At 41.0% G+C, this 25,188-nt stretch overlaps 1 protein-coding gene across 5 annotated transcripts in view; it reads right to left on the reverse strand.

Moving 5' to 3' along the window:
* Positions 1-11,102: 11,102 nt before the first annotated feature.
* AFF3 (ALF transcription elongation factor 3) overlaps positions 11,103-25,188 on the reverse strand; it is a 411,319-nt gene continuing 397,233 nt past the window's right edge. For all 5 annotated transcript variants that reach the window (XM_056555972.1, XM_056555969.1, XM_056555971.1 and 2 more), the window contains 5 exons: positions 22,305-22,376; positions 20,609-20,702; positions 17,745-17,788; positions 14,892-15,109; positions 11,103-12,512 (listed from right to left, as the gene is read on the reverse strand). In XM_056555972.1, coding sequence (XP_056411947.1) covers positions 12,388-12,512; positions 14,892-15,109; positions 17,745-17,788; positions 20,609-20,702; positions 22,305-22,376 — 553 coding nt within the window. In that variant the 3' untranslated portion in view covers positions 11,103-12,387. The remainder of the gene's footprint in view (positions 12,513-14,891; positions 15,110-17,744; positions 17,789-20,608; positions 20,703-22,304; positions 22,377-25,188) is intronic.

Genomic DNA, 25,188 nt, shown 5'->3' on the forward strand with positions numbered 1-25,188 from the left:
AATGACAAAACAAATCGACAAAACATAGTACTACAGTTTTCGGTAAAAATGACACCTTGTCTTTATTCTGTAGGTCCGTACGATTAAAATGATCCCCTACTTATAGGTTTGATTTTGTCGTATTTCTGGAAAAAATCATAACTACATGCAGGAAAATGTATACGTTTAAAACTGTCCTCTTCTGACCCCTATAACTTTTTTATTTTTCCACGTACGGGGCAGTATGATGCCTAATTTTTTGCGCAGTGATCTGAAGTTTTTGGTGGTACCATTTTTGTATTGATTGGACTTTTTGATCGCTTTTTATTTATTTTTTCATGATATAAAAAGTTACCAAAATACGCTATTTTGGACTTTGGAATTTCTTCCGGGTACGCAATTGACCCTGCGGTTTAATCAATGATATATTTTTATAATTCGGACATTTCCACACGCCGCAATACCACATATGTTTTTATTTTTATTTACACAGTTTTGTTTTTAAATTGGGAAAATGGGGGTGATTCAAACTTTTATTAGGCAAGAGGTTAAATTAACCAAAATGTTAAATGCATAAATTGTAGCACCATAGTCCACTATGCAATACTCTCACAGAGAACTGAGGCCAATTATGGAAAAAATGTGTTAATCTTTATTAGAAATTATATTAAAAGAACATACATAAAATTGCAAAGACAAATGGATGGGTGGTCAGAATACACGTACTGAAAAAGCGGTGAGTAGATCCCAGGTATAGCTAGAAAAACTGTATTTGCATATCCATTGACTAATGCAGCTCCATGGTTCAGATCAGTATGCGTAAATTAATATTAGGTAAAAAATCTTCCAATGAATGTATAAACCACATGGCGATAACAGGAAACATACATTGCTGAAATGCAGACACAATTGCTTTAAGGTAGGAAAAGAATGATAGAGTGATACACAATGAATAATAGCAATGCCCAGTCATGCACCCTATCGGGGGATACCTCACCTACCCCGAATGCGCTTTTGCTTGCTGCTTCCTCAGGGGGATTTCTACAGCGGGAAAGACAACCGATAGGTGGTATAATGTTAAACAATTAAAGTGTCTATTATGTCTAGCAAGATTCACTAAATTTGTCATTAAGCATGAGCTGTATAATCTATTTGGTACAAGTTTAGGCTGTTTGTTTGTTAGATTAGTAATTCTGCCTCATAGTGTTTGGTATTAGCTTCATTATTCTCACATGGGTAATCAGACATTTAACAAAAATAAAATACTGCTGGGTTCGGGCAAAAAAAACAAACAAAAAAAAACTATGCATACCTAGTTCCTACCCCCTGCTTGTCCCCTGCAACTCCCGTTCAGCTCCGTCCTGTCCCTTGATCTTCTGTCTTCTTCCTGTTTCAATTGCTTATTACAGGACATGCCTGCTCAGCTAATCACTGGCTGAGACAAGACACTGCAGCGACCAGGGTTTGGCTGATCTAGCAGGTCCTGCAATGAGTGCTTATCATGGAAGACAGAAGTACGTTGGACCAGATGGAGCTGCAGGAGATATGTATGAATAAGCTTTCTTTATGTTTTTCCTGGCCCCATCAGGATATCCATTTTTATTAAATGTTGGATAACTCCTATCATGTGGTTTTACAAAAAAAAAAAATATATATATATATATATATATATACTAATTTGTAATTCTAAATATGCCTAATTGTAGCTGACATTCGTACCATTAAAATCTATACAGGACTCCAAATAATGTTAAAGGGGTTATCCAGGAATAGAAAAACAGAGCAAATGTTTTCCAAAATAACCCCACACTTGTGCTCAGGTTGCGTGTGGTATTACGACTTGGCTCTGTTTACTTCAATGGAACTGAGCAGAAATACCACATACACCCTGAGGACAAGTGTGGTGCTGTTTTTTTTGAAGAAATCAGCTGCTTTTCTAATCCAAATAACCCTTTTAAAGCCAGAACTAGGCCTTCCTTTTGAAGCAGCTTCAAAAGAAAGACCAGGATGGCGATCGGAGCCTGAGCGTGGGATCAGCGCAGGATCGGACTGTTGAGTAACTATGGCTTTGTAATTTTAATGCATTTAGGGCCCTTTTTAACAAAAATCTAAAACCTGGATAACCATTATATGTACATTTTATGGTCTGCATTACAATGGCCGGTATAGCACAAGGCTAGGCATACCTGGCATACCTCGCATTCCTCTCCCTTTATTCACAGACCAGGCGAAAATGGCTAGAAAATTAGAGCTGTTTAGGCTGCACCTAATAATGAGTCTTAGGATTCTGGTTGCCATGGAAATGTTAATATTAGTGGTGTGAGGTCTGTGCTGTAGATGGAATATGACAAAGCACCAATCCTGAGGGCTGCTCTGACACCTTACCAGTGCAATGTAAACATCAGTTTCTCCATCTTATATCATAATATATTCTTTATCTGTAGATCTTAGTCACAGAATTAAAATACACTGTTTAGTTAATGAATAGTATCATGTGTATGACACATTTTGTGTGATTTTCTCAAATTTTCAGCATTTTTAATAAAATGTTATGAGGTTTTAACTGAAAGAAAGTCTGCATAACCAGGATATTATACTGTATTGCGCGTGTTCCCAATAAAATGAATACCAGCATTTAAGATGACTTTAGCACCCCTGAAATTTTTCTAGAAAATGAAGTATTTTTCACAAAAAAGGATTGCTATACACATGTTTTGCTATACACATGTTTATTCCCTTTGTGTGTATTGAAACTAAACCAAAAAAGTGAGGAAAAAAAGCAAATTGGACATAATGGACCAAACTCCAAAACTGGGCTGGACAAAATTATTGGCACCCTTTCAAAATTGTGGATAAATAAGATTGTTTCAAGCATGTGATGCTCCTTTAAACTCACCTGGAGCAAGTAACAGGTGTGCGCAATATAAAAATCACACCTGAAAGCAGATAGAAAGGAGAGAAGTTCACTTAATCTTTGCATTGTGTGTCTGTGTGTGCCACACTAAGCATGGGCAACAGAAAGAGGAGAAGAGAACTGTCTGAGGACTTGAGAACCTAAATTGTGGAAAAATATCAACAATCTCAAGGTTACAAGTCCATCTCCAGAGATCTAGATTTGCCTTTGTCCACAGTGCGCAACATTATCAAGAAGTTTGCAACCCATGGCACTGTAGCTAATCTCCCTGGGCGTGGATGGAAGAGAAAAATTTATGCAAAGTTTCAACGCAGGGTAGTCCGGATGGTGGATAAGCAGCCCCAAACAAGTTCCAAAGATATTCAAGCTGTCCTGCCGGCTCAGGGAGCATCAGTGTAAGCACAAACTATCTGTCAACATTTAAATGAAATGAAACGCTATGGCAGGAGACCCAGGAGGACCCCACTGCTGATAGGCTAAGTTTCCACTTGCTTTTTTTCTGGCAGTTTTTGAAAAACTGTCACCGCAGTGTTTGAGCCAAAGCCAGAAGTGTATTCAAAAGGAATAGGACATTTAAAAGAAGGACTTATACTTCTCCTCCCTTATGGATCCACTTCTGACTTTAGCTCAAAAACTGCAGTGGCAGTATTCCAAAAACTGCCAGGAAACCAAGTGGAAACGTAGCCATACAGAGACATAAAAAAGCAAAACTACATTTTGCCAAAATGAACTCGAGTAAGACAAAATCCTTCTGGGAAAACATCTTGTGGACAGATGAGATCAAGATAGAGCTTTTTGGTAAAGCACATCATTCTACTGTTTACCGAAAACAGAATGAGACCTACAAAGAAAAGAACACAGTACCTACAGTGAAATATGGTGGAGGTTCAATGATGTTTTGGGGTTGTTTTGCTGCCCCTGGCACTGGGTGCCTTGAATGTGTGCAAGGAATCATGAAATCTGAGGATTACCAATGGATTTTGGGTCGCACTGTACAGCCCAGTGTCAGAAAGCTGGGTTTGCGTCCGAGATCTTGTGTCTTCCAGCAGGACAATGACCCCAAACATATGTCAAAAAGCACCCAGAAATGGATGGCAACAAAGCGCTGGAGAGTTCTGAAGTGGGCAGCAATGAGTCCAGATCTAAATCTCATTGAACACCAGTGGAGAGATCTTAAAATTGCTGTTGGGAAAAGGCGCCCTTCCAATAAGAGAGACTTGGAGCAGTTTGCAAAGGAACATTCCGGCTGAGAGGTGTAAGAAGCTTATTGATGGTTATAGGAAGCGACTGATTTCAGTTATTTTTTCCAAAGGGTGTGCAACCAAATATTAAGTTAGGGGGGGCAATAATTTTGTCCAGCCCATTTTTTGGGGGTTTGGTGTGACATTATGTCCAATTTGCTTTTTTTCCCTCCCTTTTTGGTTTAGTTCCAATACACACAAAGGGAATAAATATGTGTATAGCAAAACATGTGTTACTGCAATCCTTTTCTGTGAGAAATACTTCATTTTCTTGAAACATTTCAGGGGGGCCAACATTTACGGCCATGACTGTGTATATATATATATATATATATATATATATATATATATATATATATATATGTGGCGCATCATGACATGCATACGGTCTATAAAACGCTTCATAGACTGATGGTGCTATCAGTAGCTGGGACTTAACAATAATGATGGACATTCATATATTTGTACATATATTTTTGATCAAATCCTCTCTAAGACGTCTTTTCTCTAAACTAAATAACCCCAAGCTTCATAACCTGTCTTGGTCCTGTAATCCTCCCATACCATTAGTTATCTTTGTCGCCCTCCTTTGCACCCTCTCCAGTTCAGCCATATCCTTCTTATACACAGGAGCCCAAAACTGGACACAATACTCCATATGTGGTCTATATAATGATTTATACAGAGGCAAAACTATGTCCTTGTCATGAGCCTCTATACCTCATTCATATCTCCATGAAAATCCTCTCAATTTCTCATGTGAATGATATTTTTAATGTTTTTTTTTTTGTGTGTGTGCCCATTTAACCCCTTAAGGACTCAGCCCATTTGGACCTTAAGGACTCTCACAATTTTATTTTTATGTTTTTGTTTTTTCCTCCTCCCCTCCTCTTTTATATTTTCATCCACAGACTAGTATGAGGGCTTGTTTTTTGCGCGACCAGTTGTCCGTTGTAATGCCATCACTCACTTTACCATAAAATGTATGGCGCAACCCAAAAAATACTATTTGTGTGGGGAAATTAAAAAGAAAACTGCAATTTTGCAAATTTTGGAAGGTTTTGTTTTCACACCGTACAATTTATGGTAAAAATGACGTGTTTTTTTATTCTCTGGGTCAATACGATTAAAATGATACCCATAATTATATACTATTCTATTACTGTTGCGCTTAAAAAAAATCGGAAACTTTTTAACCAAATTAGAATGTTTAAAATCCCCCTATTTTGAAGACCTATAATTTTTTCATTTTTCCGTATAAGCGGTGGTATGAGGGCTAATTTTTTGTGCCGTGATCTGTACTTTTTATTAATACCATATTTGCTTATACAAAACTTTTATTAAATTTTTTATTAATTTTTTTTGGAATAAAATGTTATAAAAAAGCTGCTATTTTGGCCTTTTTCTTTTTTTTTTTACGTTCACGCCGTTCACCGTACGGTATCATTTACATTTTATTTTAATAGTTCGGATATTTACGCACGCGGTGATACCAAATATGTATATAAACTAATTTTTGTACACTTTTTGGGGGTAAAATAGGGAAAATGGGACAATTTTTACGTTTTTATTGGGGGTTTCACATTTTTTTAACTTTTTTTTAAACTTTTATTTTTACACTTTAATAGTCCCCATAGGGGACTATTTAAAGCAATCACTCGATTGCTAATCCTGTTCAGTGCTATGTATACGACATAGCACTGATCAGGGTTATCGGTGATCTTCTGCTCTGGTCTTCGGGAAGGCAGATCAGAGCAGAAGACTCCTGGAAGACAGCGGAGCCAGGTGAGGGGACCTCCCTCTGCCGTGCAGGATGATCGGATCGCCGCGGCAGCGCTGCGGGCGATCCGATCATCCTGTTAAGTGATCGCGATGCTGCAGATGCCGTTATTGGTATTGATCACGGCATCTGAGGGGTTAATGGCGGACATCCACGGGATCGCGGGTGTCCGCAATTACCGGCGGGTCCCTGGCTGCAATCCACAGCCGGGACCTGCCGCGCATGATGCAGGCATCGCTCCGATGCCCGCGGTTATGCTCAGGACGTAAATGTACGTCCTGGTGCGTTAAGTACCACATCACCAGGACGTACATTTACGTCCTGCGTCGTTAAGGGGTTAATGTTGTGTATCCAGTAGTCTGGGATATGCAGGGAACCATTACTTCATCTTACTAGAATAAGCAGAAAAGCTGGCACATGACATTTTCTTGAGCTCTGGATTCACTGATGTGGGTTCACATAGTGCCATCTGGTGGTCTTTTAAAATATTTACAGGACTGTTTTAGGAGGATGGTGTATAGATACTGTCAGGCTCTATATAATTACTGTTTGTCTCTGTTTTATTCTGTTATTTATCTGTTAGGGCCCATTCACACGGCAGAATCTCAGAGCAGAATTAAAAGGGTACTCCACTGGTCAGCGTTCAGAACGAAATGTTTTCGCACTGTGGTGGTTGGCCACGCCCCTTGTGATGTCACGCCTACACCCCCTCAATGCAAGTCTATGGGAGGGGGCGTGACTGTCATCACGCCCCCTCCCATAGACTTGAATTGAGGGGACGTGGCCTACCACCGCAGCGCGAAAACAGTGTTCGGAACGAAATGTGGAGTACCCCTTTAAGTGGAAAAATTCTGCTCAGCCTTCCCTTGTTTTCAATAGGATTCTGCCGCACCAAGCACATGGAAGAATTTCAAATTCCGGACCCTGCTGAAAGAAGTAACCTGCTATGCTTGAAAGCCAGACCGACCCGTTTGCCCGGAGCTTGTGAAATAAGATGGGGCTGCGCTGTGATGAAGAGCTTGTGGTTCAAGGACGTGTGACGTGGGTGTATTGGGCCAAAATGGTGCTTTTGGCGTTTAGACAAAACAAAAATTTCATGGTGAAGCCATGTCTACTCTTGCTGCACTGACAATGAGCAACAGTGTGACAAAAGGTGGCAATGATACATGTTCAGTATATAGGATTAATGTTATATTGTTCCTCTGTAAGTTCTGTGTATCATTTTTTCAAGTTTTACATCCAAACTCTAGAGAGGGAGATTTATCAAAATCTGTCCAAAGGAAAAGTTGCTGAGTTGCCCATAGCAACCAATCAGATTGCTTCTTTCATTTTTGAAAAGGCCTCTGAAAAATGAAAGAAGCGATCTGATTGGTTGCTATGGGCAACTCAGCAACTTTTCCTCTGGACAGGTTTTGATACATCTCCCTCCTAGAATGTCCCTTTAAGTTTGAATAAATGACAAAATTAAACTGAAGCATTGAAATATGACAAAAATAAACAGGAAAGACAACTCTCTTCATATATTTTTTTTACATTTTATTATATTACATTTAAAAACTGTTTTGTCACAGATGAACATAAATGTTTCTGTTTATAGTATAAAAGTGCTTTTTCATTTATTTCATTTAATAATTAAGGCCCATTCTGTTATAATACAATTCTAAAAAGTGTGCTACATAGGTTTTACTATGACACTATACAGAGATCAAAGCATTAAGAATTCCCTGTTAATCTTTTCATCAGCATTGTGGAGCATCATTTGTAATATTACACTATGGTGTATAGTCAATAGTAAAAACTGTAGAGCAGATTTATTATCCTAGAATTCTGCCTCGATCTGTATACATGCCCTGCACCACATTTATTATGTGTTTTAGATATCCTTCCATACATAAGCAAAGTTTTAGCATCTTTGAGTGCTGCTATATTTTGAGTCTGTTCTAATCAGAGGGTCCATAAAATACTTTATACTAAGGTCTGCTACTGAGAAATTTAATCTGAGCTCTGATTGGTTGCTATTGGGCAACAGCGACTGGTTTTCTTTTAGAAAATTTTTAGTATTCAATATATAAAGATCAGGCTTTCATCAATCTAAAGTACATAAAAAAATATATTTGCAATGTGTATTAAATTATTTAGCTTTTGTCAGTGATCAACCTATACAGAGCTAAATGCATATGAAAAAAAAAAGATCAGACTTTAGGCCTAGGTTACACTGCTAGTTAATTTCTAACAGTAGGATCTACAAAAGTGAAGAAAAGATGTCCAGCACAGCCAAGACTCGAATGTTAGTGGTTTGTGGACACAGCAACACACCAGTATCAGTATGATTAAGATCGCTTAGCCGATCGAAACGCATCACTGCTGTCTCAATGTGTGTTGCTGTGTCCACAATAAACCACTAGCATTCAAGTCTTGGCTGCGCTGGACACCTTTTCTTCACTTTATTGGATTGCAACCAGCTTTGTTCGGGCTGAGTCCGTGCACGGCTGGCGGATATTGGAGGGGTGAACTGGATTTATTCTACGTGTGCAAGTAAGATCTACACTATCATGCTACAGCTGCAGTCCAGATGAATACACTGGGGGGGGGGGGGGATGCAACTATGTATTTTTGTTTGTTTGTTTTTGGCCAATGTTTTGGAGCATAGGCATATGATGTACCGAAATTGTCACCATTTTTCCTCCAACCTGCACTTTGGTCTTTTTAGAATGTCATCCATCATATTTTGGCGCATTATGTACCAGACTTTATGAATGAATTGCTTTTGCCCAACTGCACAAAATATTTGCCAACTTTTAAGAAATGTGCCGCCATGCAGTCTTACACAAAATGAGCAGTTTTAAATTGATTGTTAATGGGTGCGTGATTTTGCAGGTTAACAGCAGCTTTATCTGAAAAATGATGAACCCCAGTCATAAATATTATTGTTGTAATATGCTTGAACTTTTTGACAGTAGAGATGTGCCCAAGTTCTTTCTAAGTCAGTGCTTCCCAAGGAGGTACACTGGTTGGGAAGCCCTGTTCTAAGTCTCAAAAGGGTTAGCCACATTATACGTGTGTATGTGTATGTATATATATTAACAGGAGAATGCAGCAGCACACTGCTAGCACAAAGATACAGATAAAAAATGAAATGCTATATTGCTCACCATTGGGCCAAATAGTTTGGACCATGACACCGCGATAAGGTGACCTCATTGGGACGGACCGTATGCTGTGTATGTGCCTCTGCAATCAGTTACCAGGCTTGTAAGGTCTGGAACATCCAGCACCTTATAAGATGGGTGGGGTGCAGGAGCCAACATGGAGGTAGCCACTCCCCCATATGTATAACACAAACAAGGATAAGTTGGCCAGCACATTGGCCAACTTATCCTTGCTTGTGTTATACAATTATTATTTAATTTTTTTCTTAAACAGCCCCCAAATGCAATAAAGAAAATAAAACAATCCATACACTCCTGCCTGATCTAGTGATGGTCACCTGTACAACCAGGAGTACAGAACATGACCACTAAGGTCTTGGATTAGCTGTAGGGTCGCATGTTTTCTTCTTCTTTATAAGACACCAGGTCACCTACCAGCGATCAGTGTAGCTCAGACAGGTGAGTATGGCTTGTTTTTTTTTTTTCTAGATTGTGTTTGGGGTCATTTACAAAATAAATGTATAATGTGGATAACCCCTTTAACATTTCTTCAGCTTTCTGTGATATTTCTGTGAGCACGCTTACCAGGTAAGGAATCATTTACCAAGTAGTGACTACAGGATCAGACTACACAGAGTTTTCTTGTAGTCTGTAGCTATGAAGATATTTTTATCTAAATTTGAATAGATTCTCACTATTTTCAGGCTGCTTGTTGTCAATACATAAAACACGTTTGTTAATAAATAAAATGCATTCTTTACTGATCATCTTCATGTATAGTAAAATGTATGAATGCTATTTGAAATAATGGACTTTCACACAAACACCATTTTGTATCACATTATGCATTGCAGAGAATCCTTTGATTTGTGTTGGACCAAGGGATGTGGCTTTTAAGCATTATTCCTTTTATTCAGTAGTGTTACAGAATACAGTTTGTTTGCAATTGACTTTTAAGATTCCAGTCCCTGAGATATTGGCTCTGTACTGGTAGCTATGGTATATTTTGTTTACTCATCTATCCAGTTTCTTCCATAGATGTGCTTTAGTCTAAGCAGCATCCATAACACTTACTCTACAAAGCTGTCCATGGAGAAAACATTGTAGGCAAGATGTGCACATTTCTTAAAGGAGCTGCCTCACAAAGACAACCCCTATACAAAGCCATACTTTTTAACAAATTATGTTGTTCCAGGTGAATCAGCCCCACCGACTGTATGTTGTTAATGTGTTCTATTAAGTTATATGGACAAGGGTTGTATTTATGAGACAAAACCTTTGATAAATCTAGTCTGTGAAGCTCACAGTCTACTTTATGCTAGGGTCATCATATCCTCCTGTTTTTTTCTTCTTTCAGATGTAGAAGAGGTCCCTGACCAATTTTACTCTATGAAACCCAGAAATGTCTGCTGGTAGCCGTTGTGCAGTTTGGGCTAGGGATCGACCGATTATCGGTATGGCCGATATTATCGGCCGATAATCACGATTTGGGGCATTATCGGTATCGGCAATTACCTTGCCGATAAGCCGATAATGCCCCCACCGCACCGCAACCGCCCCCCCCCCGACCCGCCAAACCGCACCGCGACAGCCCCCCCGACCCACCGCGTCGCACCCCCCACCGTAGTGCTGGGCGGTATACCGGTATGAACCGGATACCGTTTTTTTTTCTCCCACGGTATGGATTTTTGCCCATACCGCTATACCGGTCGGGCCCCTCCCCCACCCTTACCCGTAATGGGGGTGGTCCGGGCCATCCATCCTTCCTTCCTTTCTGTAGTGTCCGGCGGCATTCCGGGTGGAGGGTGAACCGGTCCGGGCTGTCCTTCTCCGGGGGTCCCCTTCTCCACTCCGGGCAGGCTCCGGCCTAGTACGCTGCATAGACGCCGCTACGCCTTGACGTCAGGTGCGTTGCTGCGTAGCGGCATCTATGCAGCGTTACTAGGCCGGAGCCTGCCCGGAGTGGAGAAGAGGACCCCCGGAGAAGGACAGCCCGGACCGATTCACCCTCCACCCGGAATGCCGCCGGACACAACAGGAAGGATGGATGGCCCGGACCACCCTCCCCGGACGGTCCCTGCAGCAACTGGGAAGGTGAGTCAGGGTTCTGGGATGGACAGGGGTCTGTATAATATACTATACCTACAGTAAACCCTCCAACTGTTGAGGCCCTCCAGCTGTTGCAAAACTATAACTCCCAGCCGTTGGCTGTCCGGGCATGCTGAGAGTGGTAGTTTTGCAACAGCTGGAGGCACCCCTAGGCGCAGCGGGGGGAGCGGTGGCGGTGATAGGTCTCAGGACCCCCGGACAGGCAGGGGGAGAGAAGTGGGTGGCGGCGGCGGCCTATGGCACCGCAAAAGCCACTGCAGTGCATTGATTTAAAGCGCCCGCTTTAAATCAATGATCTGCAGCGGTGTCGCAGAGGGATAAATAGCCGATAACTTATACCGGAATATCGGTATAAATTATCGGCTATCGGCCCTAACCTCCCCAGATTATCGGTATCTGTCCTAAAAAACCGATATCGGTCGATCCCTAGTTTGGGCACTGCTGCTGGGTCTGTAAAGACTGTATAAGCATTGACAATAAATCCAGGTGAGGAGGCGTTTTTTGTATTTCCATTTTCAGCCTTTACAAAAAGTATAGGCTGCTGAAAATGCATGCATGTTCTTGATGTCTATCTCAAAGCTTGGCCATGTTTGCCTTTCAGAAGTAGGTCTGTTTGAGAAAGAAGGCAGCCATGTTTTTGTAGTCTTGGGAATGTATCACTTTTTTGTTATAAATAAAATTGTGTTATTAAGTTAAAGAACTTTATTGGTGTATTTTGTTTTATTATGAATTTAAAATTTTATTTTTAATAAGTTGTGTACAATGGCCTCCATCACCTGTAGCATCTGTGTAGTCTGTCACTTCATGACACATATACAGATGCTATACGGCACTCATTAAAATAATGAAGAAAAGATCATCCATTGTCTGGACCCAAACTAAATCCTATAGTAACGCAGTGGATCCACTTTGACGTTAACACAATACAACATGAAATTAGATCTCCTTTGAGAGAATACAGATATTCTAAATACAGTCAGAGGGAGCAGGCCAAGGACGTTTCTAGCGCACATACCTGAATTGCTCTTGCTTCTACATGACCATGAGTTTGTACTTTGCCTGGTGTGGTTGTACTTATAATGCACACTATGCAGTTCTCCACTATTGAAGCTCTCTGTCCAATGCTGATGAGGGATTTACAGAAAGCTCTTCAAAAGCTTAATACCTGGAAAAGTAGCAGTTCAGTGGAAACAGATGCAGTAGTAAAAAAATAAACTACATAACATGGCGGGAAATTTGTCGTATCCAGGAAAGTCCTTGTCGGGTGTATTGGACCAAGTGTTCCATTGAACTATGCAGTGTTATAGGTCCCATTGATGAATCGAGCTCATTGAAGAACTCTGTGGAGAAAAAAGTAATATGTTTTTTTGGTTTGTTACTCGACACTATTTAAAGGGCTACTCCGGTGAAAACCTTTTTTCTTTTAAATCAACTTGTGGCAGAAAGTTAAACATATTTGTAAATCACTTCTATTAAAATCTATCCTTCCTGTACTTATTAGCTGCTGAATACTACAGAGGAAATTCTTTTCACCGCAGTACCCCTTTAATCAATATATGTTTAGGGTCTAACATATTTAAAAAAAAAAATTCTATGAATATTCATTCAGTCAGATTAACTAAAAAGTAGGTTGGGTACATTTCCTATTTCCAAAATACAGTGGTCCCTCAACATATGATATTAATTGGTTCCAGTAGAATCATCATATGTTGAAACCATCATATGTCGAGTACATATGTCTATGTAAAAATGGTAATTGGTTCCGGGGCCTTGGAACCATTGTATGTTGAATACATATCTCTATGGGAAACTGCTAATTGGTTCTGGGATGACCATTGTATGTGAAGTGTATGGGGAGTGTTTAACAAACCAGGGTGCCTCCAGCTGTTGCACAACTACAACTCCCAGCATGCATGTACAGCCATTGACTGTCTGGGCATGCTGAGAGTTATAGTTTTGCAACAGCTGGAGGCACACTGATAGGGAAACATTGATGTATGGGGTGTATAGTGTGTATATGTATTGTTTGTGATGTGTGACATCGTATACAGTACTGTACAGTTCTTTAAATACCTTCAGGGGGGACAGAATGTCCTCCATTACCATCCTGCCGACTACAGCTCTATAGGAAAGGAAGGGGAGGGCAGCCAGCAGCTCATTGGATGCCTGCAGCAAGATGCTGCAGGCTATTGGCTATGGCTGCACTGGGGGGCGGGGCTTACACAGAGCTCACACTGGAAGCCTGCGTGAGTTAGCAGGACAGCATGTGAGTAACAGGAGGCAGAACAGGGCACATTAAACAACTATCTGTCAGTTGCTGAAGTTGTCAGCGCTGTCACATAGCTGTTTGTACGATGGCCCCGACACACAGCAGCATCATATGTCGATGCTGCCTTCAACATACGATGGGCTCTGAGAGGCCATCATATGTTGAAATGATCATATGTCGGGGCCATCATAAGTCGAGGGGTCACTGTATATATATATATATATATCCTACCGCCACCCATCCCAGGAACGATAGGGAGGAAATAAAGGATTGTCCACAACCTGAATTGTAATAAACGGGAAATAACATTACTGAAGATTTTATGCAGGATCAAATCAGCAAACAGTCTTTACAAGAGAACCAGACTTTAGGCTACTCACAGGTTGGTTGGGACTTTGTAGGGAATAAGCTTTGAGGCTTGCTTTATGCTGTTCCACTGAATTTAGGGGTTTGATTTAGGTTCAGTAGTCACATAGAATTAGCTGAATTGGAGTTAGTTAGAGCCACGGTTATCAAGAAGTTGAAGGTTTAGGCTTCAGGCCTAATAAGTCTTGTAGATTTGTACAGAGCTCCGCTCGCTGTCATATCCCGGGGGAAAGAGAGCGATCATTGGTTAACAGCGCCCTTATATCTGAAGGGGCAGGCTAAAAGCTTATTGGTTCCTCAAACCTGTCAGTCCTATCACAAAGGATTGTGGTGCATCACATGACTAAATCACATGACCTGAAAGGTCCTTAACTTTAACATAACACATTTACTATAAATCACATGACCTAAGGTCCTGTAAGTAATATTATTAAACATATTAAATATATACAATAAATTACAGATTTATGAGGCAGGTGAGGACCCTCCCCTCGTCTGGTAAGCTGATTGTGACATCTCGATTTTGTCGCGATAGGCCCGATCAGCACATTAACTTTTGTTTTAGATGCTGTGATCAGCTGTGATCATGGCGTCTAAAGGGTTAATGCTGGGCATCGGCCCGATCGGCCATGCCCGGCATTAGCCGTGGGTCCTGACTGCCCGTAGAAACCGGGACCCACTGGGTTTAACCCGTTCTCTGCTAGTGAGAACGGTTTAAACCCAGTAGACGGGACCAGGGCATACAGGTACGCCCTGAGTCCTTAAGGATCAGGGATGCAGGGCGTATGCCTACGCCCTGCATCCCCAAGAGGTTAAAGGGGAACACTGGTGGAAATTTTTTTTTTTTAATAGAAGTGATTTACAAATCTATTTAACTTTCTGGCACTAGTACCCATTTTAATGTCTCCAAAATGGATACTAGTAGATAGTGTTATTACTAGAAAGGCTATTACTACTTCCTCTGTCGTGTTGCTCTAAGAGGTCATCCAGGTTACATGAAGCCTCCAGACCATAGGCAGAGACTAACCTTATTGTAAATAGTTTACTGTAACATCTATAATCCTTTTGAGTTAGGACAATGTACCTGTGTTTTCTTTGGCAAGATTATCAGCAATTTCCCAGTAGTCATAACTGTGCAGGATACTGTTGGTAATACTGACATGGTTGGCGGCCATCTGGTGAATGCGTTGGGGAATGCTAACAATAGAAGAACTAGAGCTGGTAGCACCAGAACTAGAGATGCTTCCTTGAAAGCTCACTGGAGATGGTGTGGGCGACATTGGTGAGGAAGTCCCTGTGGTCCTGTAGAATAGATAAAATAACCTTTGTTTAATAAGTAATAATGTTTACGAATGTCATATTATTCTGAAGAGAACTGTAACACTTTGCTTAGAATATACACTTTCCCTTACTGTCCTATGACATACCGATCTGCACTATATTTGTAAGCATCAAGTGTTCTAGATGACGGGGATAGTTTGGTTAAGAGCCTGTGACAGAAATAGTTGGGCAGAGAAGAGGGGGCAAAAACAGTTGTTGCAGAGAACCAGCGACTGGGATAGTTGAGGCAGAGAACCAGTGACAGTGATATTTAGTTATAGAACCAGTGACATGGATAGTTGGGACAGAGAACAGGTGAGAGGAATAGTTGCTACGGAGAACCAGTGACATGGATAGTTGGGGCAGAGAACAGGTGAGAGGAATAGTTGCTACAGAGAACCAGTGACATGGATAGTTGGGGCAGAGAACAGGTGAGAGGAATAGTTGCTACAGAGAACCAGTTACAGGCATAGTTGGGGCAGAGAAGAGGTGAGAGGAATAGTTGCTATAGAGAACCAGTTACAGGGATAGTTGGGGTAGAGAACCAGTGACAGGGATATTGGCATAGAACTAGGGAGAGGGATAGTTAGGGCAGAGAACAAGTGGCAAGGATAGTTTAGAACAATCAGTGACAAATTATACAGTAGAAAACCAGTAACATGAATAGTTGGCCAGAGAACAGGTGACAGGTATAGTTGGGCAGAGAACAGGTGATAGGGATAGTTGGGCAGAGAACAGGTGACAGGGATAGTTTGGAATAAAACAGTGACCAGGATAGTTGGTTAGAGAACCAGTGACAGGGATAAATGGGCAGAGAACCAATGGCAAAGATAGGTGAGCATAGAATCAGTGACAGGGATTCTTGGGGCAAAGAACGAGTGACAGGAATAGTTGGAGCAGAGAACGAGTGACTGGAATAGCTGGGCCTAAGAACAAGTGACAGAGATTGTTGGGGCAGAGAACAAGTGACAGTGATAGTTGGGCAGAGAACCAGTGACAGCGATAGCAGGGCAGAGAACCAGTGACAGCAATAGCTGGGCAGAGAACCAGTGACAGCAATAGCTGGGCAGAGAACCAGTGACAGCGATAGCTGGGCAGAGAACCAGTGACAGCGATAGCTGGGCAGAGAACCAGTGACAGCGATAGCTGGGCAGAGAACCAGTGACAGTGATAACTGGGCAGAGAACCAGTGACAGCGATAGCTGGACATAGAACCAGTGACAGCGATAGCTGGACAGAGAACAAGTGACAGCGATAGCTGGACAGAGAACAAGTGACAGCGATAGCTGGACAGAGAACAAGTGACAGCGATAGCTGGGCTAAGAACAAGTGACCGATAGCTGGGCATAGAACCAGTGACAGCGATAGCTGGACATAGAACCAGTGACAGCGATAGCTGGGCAGAGAACAAGTGACAGCGATAGCTGGGCAGAGAACAAGAGACAGTGATAGCTGGGCAGAGAAACAGTGACGGCGATAGCTGGGCAGAGAACCAGCAATGGCGATAGCTGTATAGATAACCAGTGTTAGCGATAGCTGGGCAGAGAACCAATGACAGCGATAGCTAGGCAGAGAACTAGTGATGGCTATAGCTGGGCAGAGAACCAGCGATGGCGATAGCTGGGCAGAGAACCAGTGATGACGACAGCTGGGCAGAGAACGAGTGACGGCGATAGCTGGGCAGAGAACCAGTGACGACTATAGCTGGGCAGAGAACCAGTGACGGTGATAGCTGGGCAGAGAACCAGTGACGACTATAGCTGGGCAGAGAACCAGTGACGACTATAGCTGGGCAGAGAACCAGTGACGGCTATATCTGGGCAGAGAACCAGTGATGGCGATAGCTGGGCAGAGAACCAGTGACGGCGATAGCTGGGCAGAGAACCAGTAACATGTATAGATAAGTAGAGAGCCAGTGGAGAAAAAAATAATTTGTGCCCAAATAACACTTTAATGTCAGTAAGTTAGAACAAGCTAGATATAAACTTCCAGTAAGAGGCCCAGTACTCAAATAATTGTGGAATGAACAGTAGTAGCTGTGAAAAACTGTTATAATACAGTATATCTCCTATTTGCAGCGTTGTTTTACCATTTGATCACCATGCTCCCATTGCAATATTTATTTTATGTGGTAGTTATACAGCAACTTCTTTTCTAGTCATTGAATGTCACAGTCCAAACCTTGTCACATGCAGTGCTGTTCCCTGTCCAATATGCTTTCATTTCAATAGCTTCCAAAGTTTCCCATCTGATGGAATGTGTCGAAAGCTGACAACTTCAGACACGGTTTGTACCAATTCTTTATAAAGAAATGTGGCACAAATGTGAAAATATAGGGCTAGGCTTCACAGATCCAGTGAGCACAACTCATGAAAGATCTCTGATTATTTTCTTTTTTTAAATGTAAGCTGTTCAGCTAAATTTTTTCAGCTTTTTCTCCTTTAAATCATAAAACATTCCAGATACTATCAGTAAGCCCACAGTGAGATGCTACTGGAAGGAAAGGAACATGGAGCTGCACTTGTGACATTTTGGGGAGCTTCCTCTTTCTCAAGTTTCTAGTACTTCCAAATATATAGCTAATTAGCAATGGAAAGCTATTACTATTATCCCTTACTTTCCATTCCATGGTGATGGTACTCGTGGCCCTTTAGCTGAATTCTGAAAAGCAAAAAGTTAGACTGTTAGTATATTGCATACTTGGATATTTTATATTTTATATTTAATTACACGGCAAAATTTCCAAGGAGAATCCGGCAGAAAAATTCATCTTGGAATTTCCGTTGCAGCGGACGCCCATTGTTTTAAATGGGATTACCGTGCACACTTCAGATTTTCCAAGGCAGAAACATCTGTTGTGGAAATTCACATTCCGAACTCCGCAGAAAGAATGAACATGTCAATTCTTTCTGCAGAATCTACTTGGAAATGCTTTGCCGTCCGTGGAGATGGCGCAATTCCGAGCAGCGTCATGTCCTGCCAGCACTTGCTGCCTGCGGAATGTCTGCCCAGAAGGGAAATTCAGCACTGTAAATGGGCCTAAAGTGCAGATTGAGGAGCGTTTCATTTTGCTGATGAAACACTAGGATGACCTATATCTGTATGCTACAATGGAAAATGACTGTATAAAAAGGTGATATACAAGTCTGCCAAATGTGAGATAGCCTATAAGGCAATGTGTCTTATAATTACTTATTTTTTTCCCTTCCCTTTATTTTAAATATATAACATTTTTATTTTTCCATCAAGAGAGTTATATGATGGCCTATTTTTTCATTGGCACCTTTCAATTTATCATATAATATAATGCTAAACAAAAAAGATACAGTAATTGCTCTATTTTGTGGGGCATTGTTTATATCTCAGCGTACTTTTCTATAAAAACATGTTAACTTATTCCGTGGGTCAGTATGAATACAACAATACCAAAGTATTATTAATAGTTCAAAAGCCTGAGCATATGCGTTAATACCAACTATGTACATTTTTATGTTTGCTTTATTTATTTATTTTAATGGAGGATGGTAGTTTCATCTTTTTGTAGCAGGGGGTTACTTTTTACCATTTTTTTTTTATATCCCTAGGGGACTTATACAAATGATTGTTTGATCATTTATACAATGCACAGCTTTACTATATTGTTAAGGTAAATCTTCCATAGCAGCCCCTGAAGACTTCAGAAATCACCGATAGCAGCCGCCAACCAGTAGGTATGAAGTGTTCTCGGCTCCATGTATGTATATGATATGTGGAGAAGGCATTGATATACACCTTTTCTTTGTTTTGGTAGTGTTTTTCCTTATTTTTTATGTAAATGGAGCTATGTAAATATAAAATCTTAAAATACTGGCCACTAGAGCAGAGACAATTCATCTTTGCTAGTATAGACTGTGACAGCCATTATTATTAGAAAGTAGAAGGAAGGGATATTCCAGTCTATAACACATAGCCACAAGTTAGGGAATAAATAGGGGGAGTTGGGATATAATTGCTGGGGCCTAGGACCCACGTAAGAACAGGAATCCAAGTCTCCCACAGGAATAACGCGACAGGATTCCTTTCACTGCTTTTGGTAGCTGCTGAAAATAGCCGAGGTCAGTACATGGCTATCATCAACAGCTTCCATGGACAGAGAATAAAGCAGCAATGCAGCCTTCCTCTATATGATGACAGAACACTCAAAAACATGGGGATCCCAGTGGTCGCACCCTGCGTGATTAGACACTTATCCACTATCCTGTGAATAGGGGGCAAATGTTATAGGCTTAAAGGGGTATTCCGGGCAAAAACATTTGATCCCCTATCCAAAGGACCACCACTGGTACCCCCCGCAATCTCCCTGCAGCACCCGCATTCTATGCGGGATCTGCGTCTCCAGTTTTGGAAACCTCCGGGTTTCCGAGACTGGGGATGTGACATCAAGCCACACCCCCTCCATTCATGTCTATGGAAGGGGGTGTGACGGCCATCACGCCCACGTCCCCAGCCCCGGAAACCCGGAGGTTTCCGAGACTGGAGACGCAGCTCCCGCATAGAATGCGGGTGCTGCAGGGAGATCGCGGGGGATAAAATGTTTTTGCCTGGAAAACCCCTTGAAATACCCCTTCAATTCTGCAATTTAAGGCATTATAGTTACCCTACAGCTAACACTCTGTATGCATCTTGCTAGTTGCACCCTGGTTTATGAGGACTGTATCCTATCACATCCTGGAGAATAAAGACATTTGTCATACTTTTCAGCTGCCAAACACCAGACACACCCATGTATATATATAGCTACAATTTATCATAAGCCATACACATTAGATTATTTTTATGTACTATGTGAAACCTGATTTTCCAACAAGAGAGAGCAATTTCTATAGAATTTTCCTAATTGACAAATACAATTTCCATTAAAGGGGTATTCCAGGCAAAACCTTTTTATATATATATATATATATATATATATATATATATATATATCAACTGGTTCCGGAAAGTTAAAACAGATTTGTAAATTACTTCTATTAAAAAATTTTAATCCTTCCAATAGTTATTAGCTTCTGAAGTTTTCTGTCTAACTGCTCAATGATGATGTCACGTCCCGGGAGCTGTGCATGATGGGAGACTATCCCCATAGGAACTGCACAGCTCCCGGGACGTGAGTCATCAGAGAGCAGTTAGACAGAAAACAACAACTCAACTTCAGAAGCTAATAACTATTGGAAGGATTAAGATTTTTTAATAGAAGTACGGTAATATACAAATCTGTTTAACTTTCTGAAGCCAGTTGATATATAAAAAAAAAGTTTGGGCCTGGAATACCCCTTTAAGCTACTTTTCTGCTATTATTATGCAGTTGCATTTCTAAATTCATCCAAAAATCAAGGCAAAGAAACAGTGAAAAGTATGTGTGAGTACATGCATACAATAGTTAATGGCTTCTCTACTGTTGTACAGATATTGTTATACAATCTAGAATGTTAGTAAATTTCTTACCTTAAAATAATCAATAAGAGCTTTAGAATACTTCACTGCATGATCCCTCTTGAGGCGAAACATTCTCCAGTACAAAAGAGCCAGACAGCGGTAACTATGAGCAGAGAAACTATATAACTATACCAGTAAAAGCCGTAAACTATATTGCCCCAACATAAAAAAGTGATAGATGATTTATGATTCCTACGTCAGGAGAATAGTTATAGATGATAAAGGCAGACAATAAAATACTATTTTGTTTTATGCTTCTTACTTTTCACGTGAGTGGCAAGAGATATTCTGAAGAAACAACTGAAATAGTATTAGCACTTAAGCCGACACGGTACATAAACATTAGTGAACATTAATGTATTTTCTGCAGCAGCATAACATAAAGGGTTAATAAAAATCAATTACATTTATGGTATATCTGTTAGGTGGGAGGTTCCATAAGACTGGGTTCACACTATGACCCTTATTTACTAAGAGTGTTGTGTAGGTTTCTTTGTGGGTTTTATTTCCCTACAATTTATTTTCCACGGTATTTACTAAGGTTTCTCTACATTTTGCACTTTCCCTACATTTTGCTTTTTTTTTTACACATGCTCTGATCTGTCGGGTTTTCCTCAGCTCAAATCAGCCACATTTTCTGTGGAAACCTTAGTAAATATGTTGGGTTTTTGGGAAAATGTTGGGGCCACGCCCCCTTTTTGGGTTTTATGAGTAAAATGGAGAGTTTTTCGAGTTTTTTCAATTCTGACGCAATAGTACAATAGTAAATCAGGGCCTATGTGTTTTGAGTTGGGGTTTTAATATGTGTTTCTATTTTAGCTGGTAAACTCCCATGTCTCTCATGGAGTTCACCAATTAAAAATAAAATTGCATTGTGAACATGCAACAAAAACGCACTTTGTGAACACAGACTTAATGTCCATTATAAAAAAATAAAATTAAAATAAAAAAACCTAAGCTGGCCATACATAATTCTGGCAACCGGAGTGCTAATGGGGATACAGGGATGGGGCATGTTGGATATCACATTGAATACCTTGTGCTGTTAGCATGTTAACATGACCAGAGGTGTCTGGCTGCAGTTTAGGGTCGGAACACACTACACTTTGGCCCCTGTTAATTGTCTCCGCCAGCATCCCGCCAAAAACAGTATGCTGACATATACTGTTAACAGGTGCAGCAGACCCCATTTAATTATATGGCCGAAAGGAGTCACCTTCTCATTCCTTTCGGGACGTGTGCGCTATTTCAAAAGCGCAACAGCCCCTATCATGAGTGTGCATATGTCCCGAACGGAGTCACGAGTGAAGGGGGTGCGCTGCTCCCGTTAACAGTATACGCCCCGTTTTCTGCAAGATGGTGACAGATACGATTAACGGGGGGGCCAGAACGTAGTCTGTTTTCCCAATGAAATAAAGAGTGGAGGTATTATTATAGAGAGGGGATTGGGAGCGATAGTTCACAGAAGAAATTGTGCATGCTATCCAATGTGTACTGGCAACTTAAGACCTCAATGCCTTTTTTTCATGTGGGACATGTAGTTCCAATGTAGGACAGCACATGGTTTTGTTAGTATAGGCTGTCCTTTATATTAAATGAAAGCATCATAAAGTAAATAACTACAATGCATTATATTATATGGCAATTCATGATGAAAATTTAATTAGTGGAAAAAATAAAAGGAATTTATTGTTAGGCTACAAACCATAGAGCTGTAATTTTCTTGTCCTGCGTAGAAGCACTGTGACTCAAATGTGAATTCAGCCTCAAGGCATACCTATAAAAAACAATAAATGTATAAAATAAGCACAGACACAGCAGAGCAAAAAATAAATAGCTATCCCAGGACCCCATAGATTCTGTAGATGGAAGCTAGACCTGGAACACACAGCATTGTTTACTGGATGTCCAACAATATTGCCTGTTTGTCACACTAAAAGAGTTCGGAGTATTAAACAAGATGTAATGTTAGGCAAAGGGAACCAGATCAAACACAACTGTTACGCCGAGCGCTTCGGGTCCCTGCTCCTCCCCGGAGCGCTCGCGGCGTTCACCTCCATGCAGCGCCCCGGTCAGACCCGCTGACCGGGAGCGCTGCATTAGTGTAACCGGCGGGGATGTCACCCGCGTAGCGGGATGCGCCTGCCCGCGGCTCGCATCCCAATCCCCTCACCTGTCCCGTCCTCCGTCGGCTCAGTCCCGGCGCGCGCGCCGGCTCTCTGAGATTTAAAGGGCCAGTGCGCCATTGATTGGCGCCTGGCCCAATCAGTACTTTCACCTGTGCCTTCCTTATTTAAACCCACTTCCCCTTCCTGTCATCGCCGGATCTTGTTGCCTCAGTGCCAGTGAAAGCGTTCTTGTGTATGTCCCAAGCCAGTGTTCCAGACCTCCTGCCATTGCCCCTGACTACGATCCTTGCTGCCTGCCCTGACCTTCTGCTACGTCCGACCTTGCTCTTGCCTTATCCCTTGTACCGCGCCTGTCTCAGCCGTCAGCTGGGGTTGAGTCGCTACTGGGTGGAACAACCTGGGGGTTACCTGCCACTGCAAGTACATCCCGCTTTGCGGTGGGCTCTGGTGAAAACCAGTAACCCCTTAGACTCTGTTTTCCTGGTACGGCCAACGCCATCACCCCACTGACACAGAGGATCCACCACCAGTATCCTCACTGCATACCAGTCCGGATGCTGACAACAACTCACTGGTTTTGAATTATAATACAAATGCAGTACAGTGTTAACTATTTAAAGCTGATCTGAATACATTTCAAGGCATTGTTTAAATTCAAAGTATATATGTGACTTAGTCACCACAAATTCTAGCAGGGAGAATAATTTTTTTTTTTTTTTAATATCCTTCTAGAATGTGTTATAAAATGCTTCTGAGAGTGCAGTCACACAAATCAATAATGTTGTGGGTTTTCCAATTCAACATGGAAACCAGCACAAATTTGTGTAGATATGGGGGGGGGGGGGGGAGAAAACCTGTGCAGTTGCTCATAGCAACCAAAGATTGCTTCTTTCATTTTTCTTTTCAATAAGATTTTTATTGGCATTTTAACAGATATGTGAAAAGGCGACAAAAGGAAATAGAAGCAATCTGCAACTGCTTCACTTTTCCTCTGCACAGGTTTTGAAAAATCTGCCCCATGGTGCAGGTGTTCTGCTGCAGATTTCGATGTGCACAGGGAGAGTTAAAGGGTTACTCTGATGGAAACATTTTTTTTTATTTTTATTTTTAAATCAACTGGTTCCAGAAAGTTAAACAGATTTATAAATTACTTCTATTAAAAAATCTTTACCCTTCCAGTACTTTTTTATCAGCTGTATGCTACAGAGGAAATTCTTTTCTTTTAGAATTTCTTTTTTGTCTTGTCCACAGTGCTCTCCACTGACAGGAACTGTCCAGAGCATGTCAGGAACTGTCCAGAGCCGCATAGGTTTGCAATAGGGTTTTTCTCCTGTTTTGGACAGTTCCTGATACGGGCATCAGGTGTCAGCAGAGAGCACTGTGGACAAGACAAAAAAGAAATTCAAAAAGAAAAGAATTACATATTTTTTTAATAGAAGTCATTTACAAATCTGTTTAACTTTCTGGCAACAGTTGATGTTAAAAAAAATAAAAAATAAATGTTTTCCACCGGAGTACCCTTTTAACCTTAAAAATAACTGCAAAATCTTCAACGAATTATTGAAAATTTTGACTAATTGCATTTATTGTGGATTTTTTGCCCCATTGAAGTCAGTAGAAATAATCTGCAATAAATCTGCTGTATTACCAATACCAAAACTGACATGCTCTGGATTTGAAATTTTAGATTTAGGGTACGTTAACTTGTACATAATCTGTAGCAGCTTTCTGGATTATGTTGCCACCCATTGACCCATTTTATTATTATTATTATTATATAAATATTTTTTTTATACATTTTTAAATCTCATCCATTTAACTGACACTGTAAGGCTAAGTTTCCACTTGTTTTTTTTCCGGCACTTTTTGGAATACTGCCACTGCAGTTTTTGAGCCAAAGCCAGAAGTGTATTGAAAAGGAATAGGACATATAAAGGAAGGACTTGCACTTCTCCTCCCTTATGGATTATGGACTTCTGACTTTGGCTCAAAAACTGCCAGAAAAAAAACCAAGTGGAAACTTAGCCTAAGGCCGGGTTCACGCTACGGAATTTCAGACCAGAGTACTGGTCGGAAGTTCCTATGCAGCAGAGTCCCATTGCTGGCAAAAGGATTCCGCTACACAGTGCACGCTTTGAAATTTTAGCTGTGGAAGTTCTGATGCTGAAATTTCACCGCCAAAAGAATGAACTGTGGGGACAGCAGATTCTATAGTGTGAACCTTTTCGCATATTGTATCGCACAGAACGTGCAACACAATTTGGGCACAAAACCCGAGAAAAAAAGAGTTTGTATCACGTTGGTAAATAAAATCCCATTCTGTGTGTCCATACCCTTAAGTTCTGGTATTGAACTGAAAAGCAATGAGAGCAATTACCTACAAATGGATATTAGGTACAGGTGAAAAGTTTCCCAGGAGATGGCCTACTAAAAATAGTTTTAAGAAAAGGTATACTGTCT

Source organism: Hyla sarda, chromosome 2, assembly GCF_029499605.1.
Source record: "Hyla sarda isolate aHylSar1 chromosome 2, aHylSar1.hap1, whole genome shotgun sequence".
Lineage (NCBI taxonomy): Eukaryota > Metazoa > Chordata > Amphibia > Anura > Hylidae > Hyla > Hyla sarda.